A 12,954-nucleotide genomic window follows, 5' to 3' on the forward strand; every position below is an offset into this window, starting at 1 on the left:
GCTGATAATAAATTTCTCTAAAAAGCAGGAAGTTTTGGCATTTTGAAAAATGTTGATTCCAAAAATTTTATTCCGTTGTTTTTAAAATGTCGGAGATAATGAGTTTATATTGTCTCGTAATTGCACTAAGTGTTCTATGTGTAACAATGTTTTCATCTAATATTCTACTTATCCACGACGCTTTGGCTGTGTAGATTATGCTTTCGAAATCAGTAACACTTATTCCACTCCGTTTAATTTTGCCAATTAAAGTATTTTTATTATTTCGATCTCGCTTTTACCAAATAAAGTTATATGTTTAGAAGCAGCGTTACAAAAATCACATTTAGGGTTTTCTAAAATATAGGCATTATATAATATTGTTGATATTGCTAGGGTACTGACTACTGTGCATTTACCAAATATGGTTAGATTTTATCTTTTCCAGACACTTAGTATTTTTTTCAGTTTTTTTCAGTTAACCTATCCAATTTTTTCATAACACTCTATTTTATCGAGCGATTTTATGCAGGTCTTTGTTATTTTTATTCCATTTATATAAGAATCGTTGGAATAAATATCGACAAATGAACCAGTTAACAGAAACTCTGTTCTTTTTCTATGTTAAGTCTAGGTCTAGCAACCTTACTATATTCGGTATATTAATTTGTTTCTATTGCTTTTCTCAAAGAGTTTGTATATATTTAAGCATGTTGGTACAATCGTCTGCATGTCAAACAATTTTAAACCTAAATCATTGCAGGTATCTTTTTCTATTCAGAGGCAAACCCTTAATATCGTTATGATTTTTAATTTTAATGGCTAATATTTTAATTCCAAATATTAACAAAAGAGCGGATACAAGACATTCCTGTCGAATTCCTCTATACATTGTCCATGATTTCGATATCCAACCATTTTCTTTTTAATTTTAAAGACATGGTCATTATAAAGTGGTTTGATTATATCTATGAATTTATCTCCAAAGTTAAAATTTTCTAGCGTTTTAAACATAACATTATGTTCTACTGAATCAAAGGGCTTCTCGAAATCAAGAAAGAAATATATTTCATTTAATTCGTTTTGCATGTAATTTTAAAAAAAGATCAAGTATTAGTCTGGCATTTTCTCCGATATAGCGTCCATAAATATATGCACTTTGATCACGTCCTGTCAATCTACTTGCTATTATTTGTTTAACATTCCTTTAATGTTGGTTTATTATCACACATTTTCTTTCGATTATCAGTAAAAAAAAATTACAATTAATACTCCCGGGATAGTTTCGAATACTCAACAATATCACTATCATTGCTTGTATATAGTTTACCATAAAAATTTATAAAAAACATCTATTATTTCTGTTGTCGAGGTATATTCTAATCTATTTTCATATTTTATCTTGTTAATCGTATTATTTGTTTGAAGGTTTCTTTTCTAGGTTTGGAAAATTAGATGTTATTTGTGTTTCCTTTTTGTAACCATACAAATCTGGAGTGAAGGTTCACTACATTTTTCCGCATGATAATCATCTATTTCTTCCTATAATATACGTTTATAGTTCATATTTATTTCGGAGTATTGCTGAGATTCTATTTTCTTCATTTGCTTTTCAATGAAATGTGTACGATTTTTCTTACTTTAAGGTCAAGATCTAGTACATGATTACAGAATTTCATTTTAGTGTTAGAACCATTATGGCGTCATAATTGATTTGATGATCCCCCCCCCGTATTTTACGGCTTTGAAGGAATTATGTAGTAAATAAAACAATATTTCGACATTCTTTTTTTAATCACAGGAAACGTAATCCCGGTACCTATGTCCAATTTGACACCATTTCAAAGAAAAGGTCAAACGCCTGTGTATTGCCGTTTTTTGGAGAGTCTGTGGGCAATCTAGATATATTTAAGTAGTCAAAAATGAACAAAACTCTGAGATTTGTTTCTTTTGTCCTTCATATTTCATAGAAAATGGTTGTTTAAAACATGATTTTTCAACGTGTTAATCAAAAATTAAAGCCCCGGTACACCCTATAAAAGAAAGATTTTGTTATGAATCATCATTAAACAAATTATATCTTAAATTTTATAAACCTGTATGCACCTTTCATTTACTAGATCTTGACCTTAAGTCAAGTTTTTAGAGTAGTTTATATAAAAATGTTTGATTTGTATTTTAAGGTTTTCCCATTTTCTTATAGGGTTCTATATTTCTGTTGTCTCTTCTCGGGTATATCCTTTTAATTGTTTGCAAATATTATCATTGTTTAGCAATTAGGTATTTAGTTTCCAATATCCTACACTGCTAGGATTTTCAGATGTACATATTTCAAAAGTTATCCCCATGTGATCGGTTATTCTATTATTTTCTGGCTTGGGAGCTTTTCTTATTAAAATATCATTAAGTAAGGAACATAGGCATTCTGATATGAAAACATAGTCTATTCTTCTCTTTGGGACATAATCACACCAAGTTAAACCTTGTTTGGGTTTTTTTCTCCTAATTATGTCTTTTAAACGAAAAGTTTTGAAAATTTTCCTTTGAATGTTTATATTTATCATTTAATTCATTGTCTTCTTGGCAATTAGAATCACCACATAGTACCATGTTATCTAAATTGATGGAATGTTTATTAATTCAAGCAATTAATTGATTGAAAAAATCAGCCCTCTCTTTTTTATTATTAGGGGCATAAATATTCACCAGAGTGACCATCTTTTCATGATATCTTATATTAATTAATAATATTCTCCCATCTACTGATCTATGGTAATTGATCATTTCTATATTGTTATTTTTCCTGAGTAGAAATGACACTCCTCTACTGTTTTTATGTTATGTACCGAATTATAGATACATTCTTGATTTTCTACAAAATGCGTTTATTGTAAAAATATTACATCATATACACAGGATGAATGACCATCTTTAAGTCCTCCTTAAAGATAGCCTAAAGGTGTTTAAAGGTAGCTTAAAGATGATCTTTAAGCCACTTTTAAGCTATATGTGTTGCTTAAAGGTGGCTTAAAGAAAGCGTACAGATGGCTTAAAAGCAGCTTAAAGACTATCTTTAAGCCACCTTTAAGCCACCTTTAAGGACAACTTATAGGTCCTTAATGTCCAAACTTCTTTAAGCCACTTTTAAGCTACCTTAAAGCTACCTTTAAGACACCTTTAAGCTACCTTTAAGCCGTTAAAAAAATTTAATTCAATATTGTGCTTGATTTACCAACAAAATGTATAAACGTTATGAAAGGAAAGGTATTAAAAACGGTTTTGTTCTAGAAAATAAAATGAAAAAAAATAAAATAAACAATGCCCACGCCGAGAATTGAGCCCGGGACCATTTGTTTACTAGCATCACCACACTTCCTCTGCGGCACGGCAACTTACATATTTATGGGTGTTTTTATATCCAATATATCAGTGTATATTGAATCAATGTATTGAATGTGTTTACTTGAAACAATTTTGACAAACCATTCAGTTTGTAACAATCATGGCATTGCGCAAAAGGCGATAACTCCCGCAAACCTGTGCATACAGGGACCATGTCAAAATTTATTTTATCATTATAAAAACCACTTTGACTCAAGTCCTGTTACCAATAGAACAAGTAATCGAAGTGGCGTAAAATTTATTGACAAAAAATACATCAAACGCATATACACGTAAAACATGATTAAAGAATATGAGAAAAATAATAGTTACAAAAACCCCCAATCCCAAAATTTGTGGGGAAGATAAGAAAACTGATTTGTAACATATCTTGAATTGGAAGGTTATAAGTAACAAAAATACTAGTCTATTTAGCATTGGGTAGTGATTTACCAAAGAGGACCATGGTATCTAGTAAATTTGAAAAGTGAGGGTCAATGTATCTTAGCACTGCATCACTCGACCAGTATCCAATCGCTTTGATCTGATCCACCGGCACACCAATCCAACTTAACCAGGTGGCTCCACCACGTCGAAAAGAATGACCCTTGATGTTACTGTCATCAATTCCTGCTTGTACAAGTATGGAATGTAGCTTTTGGCGGAAAAAGCTGTAGGTAAAAACGGAACCTTTTCCTGTGAGAAGAAGAGGCCCAAAAAGATCTGCTCCTCTTGTAAGATGAAAGTAAGCCTGCAGGGCTGATGCCGGACACATTTCCCCAGTTACTTGAGGAAGGATAACATTAAGATCTCTTTCTCGAAACTGAATTGTCTTTGTATGTCGTAAGCAAAGTAGGTAGCCCCATGAACAAGGCATCAAATCAACTCTTCTGACATGTTTTGATGTCTCAAAAGGTCCTGTAATTGCAATGGTGCCTGGACGAAGCAGACCATAAAAGGCTATTAAACAAGCACACCAAAAGCCCAAGTCATCAACTGATGAAAAGTCAAGGAAAGATCTCATCCGGAAAAGATGTGATGGTGTTATCGAGTCGACAGGAAATTGGGCGGTACCCAATTCTCGCTTAATACCCATGAGCAAATATTTCAACTGGTAATCTTCTGGAATAGGGTCTGGTAGATCACAAAGTTTGTGCATGTGTGGTATAATATTCAAGTATTGCTGAATTGAACAAAATTTGAAACACTTCACTTTGGCCAAGTAAGTCGCATATAACTGTAATGTTTTTGAAGTTGCTGGTAGTGGGGGCACACTGATATGGTCACATAAATCCAGGTAAGTCTTCATATGAGTGCGATAAGTGGAAGTTGTTGAGTTAGCCCATGCCTTTCTTTTCAAAGCAGATGCTTGGTCTTGTAGAGACTGAACAGTGAATCCACATGGCAAAGATAAATGGTAATGACATATGAGACAACAATGTTGCAATAGAAAAGTTATCGTGTTGCAGGAAAGGCACTAAGGAATACAGTTTTGTAAGTTGACCCGGCTCATGGAGACGGGAACATGCATCCCCAATGTTGTTTTGTTTGCCTGGTAAGTATTTAGCACTGATAACACAATTATACAGGACAGATATCCAGAACAGAATGCGGCACATGAACTGTACAAGGGGAATTCTGGAAGTTCCTTTGTTAATCCACGACACGGCAGAAGAATTATCACTATGTATGATCACTTTACTATTCACAAAGTATTTACCCCACCTACACACAGACCTGAAAATAGCGATAAATTCTTAAACATTAATATGGGCCATGGCACAAGCTGGTAGATCTAATGGCCAATTAATGTAGAAGTAGTCTCCATTGTAGTATCCTCCACCTCCCTCAGAAGAAGCATCCGTCTGGAGTGATGTGATGGGGCGTGGATCCTGTATACGACACGTGCCATTGAATATCGACATAAATGATATCCACCACTGAAGGTCTGCAAAGAAATCCTCAGTGAGCAACACTTTATGATGTCTCTCAGTCACAGCATTCTTCAAATCCAAAACTCGACGGAGAAAGGTACGACCACCACAGATCACTTGAGAGGCCCAATTGAGCTTTCCAATAAGTGTTTCTAACTGTCTAACACTAGCTCGCTTTCTCCGAGAAAAAGTTCCCAGTAAATTGTTGAAATCTTGTAGCTTTGATGATGGCAAGGATAGAGTCATTGTCACTGAATCTACTACCACCCCCAATAATACCAGCTGCTGGGAAGGACCTTCAACCTTGGACCAGTTAATAGCAAAACCTAGCTCTCTAAGTAAGCTAAGAAGGGTATACAATGCTCTTGAACATTCATAAAAGTTTTTCCCAAAAATCAAAAAATCATCAAGATAAGCAATTGCAGTATAACCATACACTTTCTTTAAAATTCTACAGACTGCACTACTAAGCCGTTGAAAAATTTGAGGGCTTTTAGCAGCGCCAAAGGGAAGCTTAGTGTCATACAAATATGTTGGCGTCGTAGCATTTACAAACTGCCATTTTAACCCAGTAGCCCAATAGTTAGAAGGGTGAATGGGGACTGATCTATAAGCAGACTGTAGATCTATCTTTGCAAGATAACAACCTTCACTAATGAGCTAACTAACAACACGTAAATCCATGTATGAACATGAAGTATCCGACTGTACATAATCATTAATAGACATATGCAACGGGCGACTAGCATCATGAATAAGCATAACCTTAGAATGTGATTTAGGGATAGCTCCTAAGGCACTAACAATAGTAGGTTTGACACAAGTAGCCACATAATTTCCATTTGACAATTCATACAGTATCTGTTTCTCAACTTGTTCTGCATATTGAAAACATGACTGATAATTATCAACTTCACATGGGACAAGTCGCTGCTCAGCTCCCTCATCAATAATTCTAAAGCCCTCTTTTATCCCCTCACATAAGAAGTTGCAATCAAAATCATCTTGTAAATAAAATTCCCAAACAGAATAATTTAACCCTGAGGAGGAGTCAGAGCAGTAACCTGTCCCATTCCCTAGTTTTTGGGGTGAGACAGAGCATTATGAGTTTGTGAATAACAAACAAAACAACAATGTTGCAATTTACAGTTGGTAAATTCACATGTTTCCATATTAATTTCCTGCAAATCTCTTTGCCGTCAGGTGTGAATGGACCACGTCGACTTCCTTTCTGCATGGAGGTACCCTCCTTCTTAGCGTTTGTTCCCAATGATCCTTGCAGGGTCTGCGTGGTAAGGCTGTTGGGTTTAGAGATCAGTTGAAAATCCTGAAGGTGAGGACGAGATACACCCCATCGAAACTTTTCCTTGAATTGCAATTCTCTGTACTCACGGTCAAAGAGAAGGACACTACCTTTGACATACTTGTTGAATAAGCGATTAATGTACTTGGTATACTCAAGGTAGTCGAGCACTCCCTGGTCATCCAGTTCCTGATTAATGATCATTTCCTGCATAATGGCAGCATTACCATAGCCCCACTGTTCAATGGACAGTTTATAATAGTCACGATCAAGCTTTTTGTTAATCTTCACTCCAGTGTTGGTAAGTGTGAGAAGATCATCCTTCTCTTGTTGCATAATGGGGTCAAGCCAAACGTAGTTATGAACGAGTCTTACTTTCCCTTTATTACTGGATGGGCATTGTGTAAATGCAGTAGAAACATGAGAGGGGAACAAATTCATAAGATTACTGAGGTCAACCATACCTTGCAGGGGTTGTACATTCGGTGTAGGCTCAACTCCAGAAGCAGTCGCATGATTCTTAGGTGCGCGAGTTGTACTTGGGCTTTGGCCAGGGCTGTCTTTCTCTTGCATTGCCGCTATAGTCTGTTTGCAAGCATCAATATTCTGAAGGAGTTGCATCTTTCGTTTATGTAGTTCTGAGGTCTGGAGCTCCTTCTCTAAAACGAGTATTTCACTAGATATATTTTGGGCTCTTGGGACTGCATGTATTCGCGGCGTGGTGGCCCGCACTTCCTCTGTTGATACTGTTGTTGCCAAGCCGCCGGAGGCCTCTAATTCTGCATGGCTGTCGCTCATTTCGTCTGACGAGTCGTCACACGATCTTATAAAGTCAAGAACAGCCCGGTCTCTGGAACGAAGATCGTATGGGTGACCCTCCTGCATGGAGAGAAAAAACTGCTGTTCGCCGAACAGCTTGCATATATATGGCGCCAAAACTTAACTGCAAAAATTGCGCATGGCATTGCGCAAAGAGCGATAACTCCCGCAAACCTGTGCATACAGGGACCATGTCAAAATTTATTTTATCATAATAAAAACCACAACAAAACACATAGTAACTGTTATGATGAATAAAAAGATTTCTAAATAATTTAGAAAAGTTTAGGTCCAAGGGGCAGGGGCACTATTGTTAGCGTCAATTGATCATATAGGGAATGAGCATTTCTTCATGTTTTGCACGTTCTGTAATTTTTTTTTACTCAAGTACTTACTTTTGTTAACCCGCGATTCCGCTGTTTTTTTTTTTTTGAATTAGAAAGCGACAATATAAAACTACTAACAACATAATTTAATGCATTTATATGTTTCAAACTGTTAAAAAAGCTACCCGTTTGAATCTGTAAGGTGTGCGTTTTCCGTTATTTTTTTTTTTTTTACAAACATATTACCAAAGTGTGTATAGTTCAATAAGCTGGTCAATTTTGACAATAAACCTGAGAACTTTGTACCCTGGAAGACCAGTTTTAAGTCAGTTATTCAGGAGGCATCAGTTTCGCCCTCAGAAGAACTCGATCTCCTCATCAGATGGAACACGCTAAAAGCATCCGAGCAGCATCCGAGCAGCATCCGAGCAGCATCAATAGGAAATCCTACATAAGGCTGTGAGACCTTATGGACTAGACTGGAGGAAAGATACGGCTCACCTGAACTGATCGAAACAGCAATTAAGACCAAGCTTTCGAATTTCCACAGACTCAGTGCGAACGAACCAAGACGGTTGTATGAACTTTCAGATATTTTGAGCGAAACACTGGCGTTAAAGGAAAATCCAAAATACAATCAACAATTCAGTTATGTTGAAGACTCATCAGTAGGAGTGCTTCCCATTGTTCAGAAGTTAACATCTGGTTTGCAGAATAAGAGGACTTCTAAAGCCTAGAAGTACAAACAGACTCATGGAGTTACTTACCCTCCATTTACTATATTATGTGAATTTGTGAAGGAAATGTCAACCATGATGAATGACCCTGGCTTACAAGTGACTCAGGCTTTTGTCAAAGAGACACCAAGATACAACCAGCAGAACTTCAAACCTGCAAAATCAGTGAATGTCAAGAAGACTGATTCTAAAGACTCAGGAAGAGACTTTAAGACCACAGGGAAGAGATGCCCTATCCACGATGCTGAGCATACCTTGAATGAGTGCAGGGCTTTCAGGAAGAAATCCGTTCGTGACCGGAAATTATTCCTCAGAGAACATAACTTGTGTTACAGATGTTGCGGATCAGACACGCATACGTTCAAGACCTGCCGCGCAGATATAAGATGCGAGGAATGTGAAAGTTCATAGCACCCTACAGCTCTTCATCCACCTGAAAGCCAGAGACAGAATGGCGGGGAGGGAGCAAACATCCTCTCTAAGTGCACGGCGGTGTGTGGTGAACAGTTTACTGGACGTTCGTGTGCAAAGGCTGTACTTGTGGACGTATATCCGAAAGGAACCCCTTCACAACGTTTACACATCTATGCTCTGAATGATGACCAGAGCAACACAACACTCGCAAGATCAGAACTGTTTGACTTTATGAATGTGCCTCACTCACATACACATTTCTTTACACTTACCTCATGTGCGGGCCGCATACAGACGAGTGGTCGTAGGATATTAGGTCTGATGGTAGCAACGACTGATGGTTCTGTTGTGATGGAACTGCCTACCATTACAGAATGTAATGAAATTCCCAATGAGAAACATGAAATACCGACCCTTGATGTAGTGAAACATCACCCACATCTTCAAGACCTACCTTTAGTTCCTATGAATCCACAAGCGGAAATTCTACTACTCATAGGACGTGACCTACTGGAGGCCCATTATGTGCTGTCTCAGAGACTTGGACCTAAGAACTCACCCTTTGCGTTGCAGCTGAAACTAGGTTGGGTCGTCATTGGAGATGTATGTATCAACAAGTCGCATAAACCATCGACTATCAATGTGCTCAAGACTAACATAGTTACCTGTGAACGTCAGTCGAATTTTCAACCCTGTCCTAACAGTTTCCATCTAAAGGAGGACATCGCATCCTGTCGAGACGCTGTGGGTTCCACATTTTCGAGCGGAACAGGGATGATGACGAAGTTGGGATCTCTGTCGAAGATCGCCAATTCCTCAGGATTATGGACAATGAGTTTGTGAAAGATGAAGACGGGAGATGGAAAGCTCCACTCCCTTTTAAGCTTCGTAGACCGCAGGTAGGGAACACCAGAAGTCAAGCGTTAAAGCGTGCGCTGATGCTAGACAGGGATTTGAAGCGGAACCCTATAAAGAGGGAGCACATGATGAAATCAATCACGGAAAGCGACGCTTTAGAGATTGCACCACCTGTTCCTCCAGGAAAAGAGTGCTGGTTTTTACCTCTTTTTGGAGTGTATCATCCACGAAAACCAGACAAAATACGTGGAGTTTTCGACTCATCAGTGAGTTATGAAGGTCTCTCTCTCTCAATAGTGTCTTACTGTCAGGACCTAATCTAACGAATGACTTGCTTGGTATACTGTTACGTTTCCGTATGGACAAAGTAGCCATCATGGCGGACATCCAGCAGATGTTTTACTCATTCCTTGTTAGTGAAGAGGACAGAGACTTTTTGAGGTTCTTCTGGTACAAGAATAACGACTCGGATGAAGAACTTATTGAGTACCAAATGAAGGTTCACGTGTTTGGGAACACACCTTCACCGGCAGTGGCCGCTTATGGTCTACGGAAAACAGTAGAGAACGAAGATAGTGATGTAAGGAATTACGTGATGAAGAACTTTTATGTGGATGATGGTCTTATCTCCTTGCCCTCTAGTGCAAAAGCCATTAGATTGCTAAAGAAGACTCAGATTGTGTTGAACAATGCAAGAATCAGACTCCATAAGATTGTGTCAAACGATGTGGAAGTCATGGAAGCTTTTCCATCTGAGGACTTGGAAAAGAACTTAATGTCACTGGACATTGGATCTGATGATTTGCCTGTCCAGCACAGTCTAGGCCTGTCATGGGACATTAACTCGGACAGCTTCACATACAGCACACGCATTCTAGAGAAACCCTTCACAAAGAGAGGACTTCTTTCTGTTGTCAACAGCTTGTTCGACCAATTGGTTTTTTTTGCACCCATAGTGATACATGGCATATTTCTGTATAGAGAAGTGGGTGAGTGCAACAGTAGTTGGGATGATCCTTTACCTAGTAACCGAGAGGAAGAGTGAACAAGATGGAAGGATTCCCTCAGCTCTCTAGAAGACTTGCACATTCCAAGAATGTTTACGCAGCTTTCCTTAAGCCGTACTCACATGAGGGAAATACATATATTCTCGGACGCTTTTGAGAAAGCGATCTCAGCAGTGGTGTACCTGCGTACAATCAGCAACTCTGGTGATGTCCACGTTGGATTCGTCATTGGGAAATCTAAGATAGCCCCACTTCAGACTACAACTATCCCGCGTCTTGAACTTTGTGCAGCAGTCTTGAGCACAGAGTTGGCTCAGACAGTGTTCAAACACTTGGATATCGACCCAGATGCAGCGACGTACTACATGTACACAGATAGTAAGGTAGTACTAGGTTACCTGAACAACCAAACTCGCAGATTTTATAACTATGTCTCGAACCGAGTGGCTGTCATCCACAGACGCTCAGAATCCAGCAGACATAGGGACTAGATGTTTGACATCGGTAGAAGAGCTAGCAGAGAGTGACTGGCTTAGAGGACCACTTTTACTGAGATCTCCTTATAGTAAAGAGGAAGTTCTTACCTTTCCTTTGGTTTCTCCTGAAGAAGACGATAATGTACGTCCAGAAGTAAAAGTAAAGAAAACGGAAATAAACACACCATTTGTGGCAAGATTTGAAAACTTTTCAACTTGGAAAAGTTTGGTGCGTGCTGTTTATAATCTGAAGAAGATTTGCCGATTGAAAAGAGGAGCTGCAGATTCAGCAGCATTCGATGTTGAGGTCATGCAAGAAGCTGAGCATTTCATCCTGCAGGAAGTACAAGCTTTCTTTTATAAGGAAGAGATCAGATCTTTGAAAGACGGCAAACCTGTACCCCCTTCAAACTGCATTGTGACTTTAAACCCATTTATGGACAAACGGGGCACGGTACGTGTTTGCGGACGTCTCAACCAATCTAACCTTCCTGTTGATGAGAAGAAACCAATAATCATCCCTGGAAAATCTCATGTTGCAAGAATTCTTGTGTCCCATTTCCACAGCAAAGTTTATCACCAAGGAATAAACAAGTGCGTTACCTGCAGGAAACTCCGAGGAAAACTGGAACACCAGCGCATGAGTGACTTACCTGCAGACAGACTGACGCCTGGTCCTCCTTTCTCAGCAGTAGGTGTCGACGTGTTTGGCCCGTGGACTGTAGCCGCGCGCAAGACCAGAGGAGGATTATCTCACAACAAAAGATGGGCGGTACTTTTTACATGTTTGACTTCAAGGGTCATTCACATAGAAGTCATAGAAGAGATGAGCTCTTCATCATTCATAAATGCACTGCGACGTTTTGTGTCTCTACGTGGCCCAGTGAAGGAGATGCGTTCGGACCGAGAGACCAACTTCTTAGGCGCCCTGGACGCGATTCAAGCGGATGCCGTTTATAAACTACCTATTAGAGATTACCTTCGCAACAACAGGATAACATGGACCTTTAATCCACCCCATGCATCACACAGAGGAGGATCATGGGAGAGGATGATCGGGATCTCTCGCAAGATACTAGACGCCATGTTGTTGAACCCAAATGCGAAACAGTTGTCCCATGAAGTCTTGTGCACATTCATGTGTGAAGTGTATGCAATCGTGAACTCCCGTCCTATTTGTTTACTGTCATGTGATCCTGACAGTCCTTATGTCATTCGGCCGTCAATGCTCTTTACCCAAAAAGATTTCACAGACATTCCTCCACAGACTTGTGGCGACATATAGGAAATCTACAAAGCTCAGTGGAAACATGTACAACACCTTTCCGATACCTTTTGGAAGCGTTGGAAGGATGGATACTTACAGAATCTCCAAGCAAGAAGGAAATGGTGTGAGGAACGTCCTGACGTGAAGGAAGGTGACGTGGTCCTATTACGTGACAAGGAGTCGCACCGTGGACAGTGGCCGATGGGTTTGATTGCGAAGACTTTCGAAAGGGGCAACGATCAGAAAGTGAGAACAGTTGAAGTTCGGGTGATCAAAGACGGCAAGGACACAACCTACATTCGACCAATAACGGAATTGGTGCTACTGATTGACTAACTTGTTCAGTTTATTAGTGTGCTTTAGTTTGCTCACATACTGTTTAGATTTTTGTGTATATGATTTATAATTTTGTATAATTGTAATATCCTTGGGATATTAGGCGGGGAGGGTGAT

At 38.9% G+C, this 12,954-nt stretch overlaps 2 protein-coding genes and 1 pseudogene across 2 annotated transcripts; 2 read left to right on the forward strand and 1 right to left on the reverse strand.

The window, feature by feature from the left end:
* Window positions 1-3,511: 3,511 nt before the first annotated feature.
* Window positions 3,512-7,482, reverse strand: LOC136271886 (uncharacterized; annotated as a pseudogene).
* A 2,645-nt stretch (window positions 7,483-10,127) lies between these two features.
* On the forward strand, window positions 10,128-10,796 carry LOC136271887 (uncharacterized). Its single transcript, XM_066072463.1, has one exon. The coding sequence runs from the start codon at window positions 10,128-10,130 to the stop codon at window positions 10,794-10,796; it is 669 nt and encodes a 222-aa protein (XP_065928535.1).
* A 391-nt stretch (window positions 10,797-11,187) lies between these two features.
* LOC136271888 (uncharacterized) lies at window positions 11,188-12,519 on the forward strand. The gene has a single exon (XM_066072464.1). It carries the CDS (start codon window positions 11,188-11,190, stop codon window positions 12,517-12,519), a length of 1,332 nt encoding a protein of 443 aa, XP_065928536.1.
* Window positions 12,520-12,954: the final 435 nt, after the last annotated feature.

The sequence above is a fragment of the Magallana gigas genome, chromosome 9 (assembly GCF_963853765.1).
Source record: "Magallana gigas chromosome 9, xbMagGiga1.1, whole genome shotgun sequence".
NCBI lineage: Eukaryota > Metazoa > Mollusca > Bivalvia > Ostreida > Ostreidae > Magallana > Magallana gigas.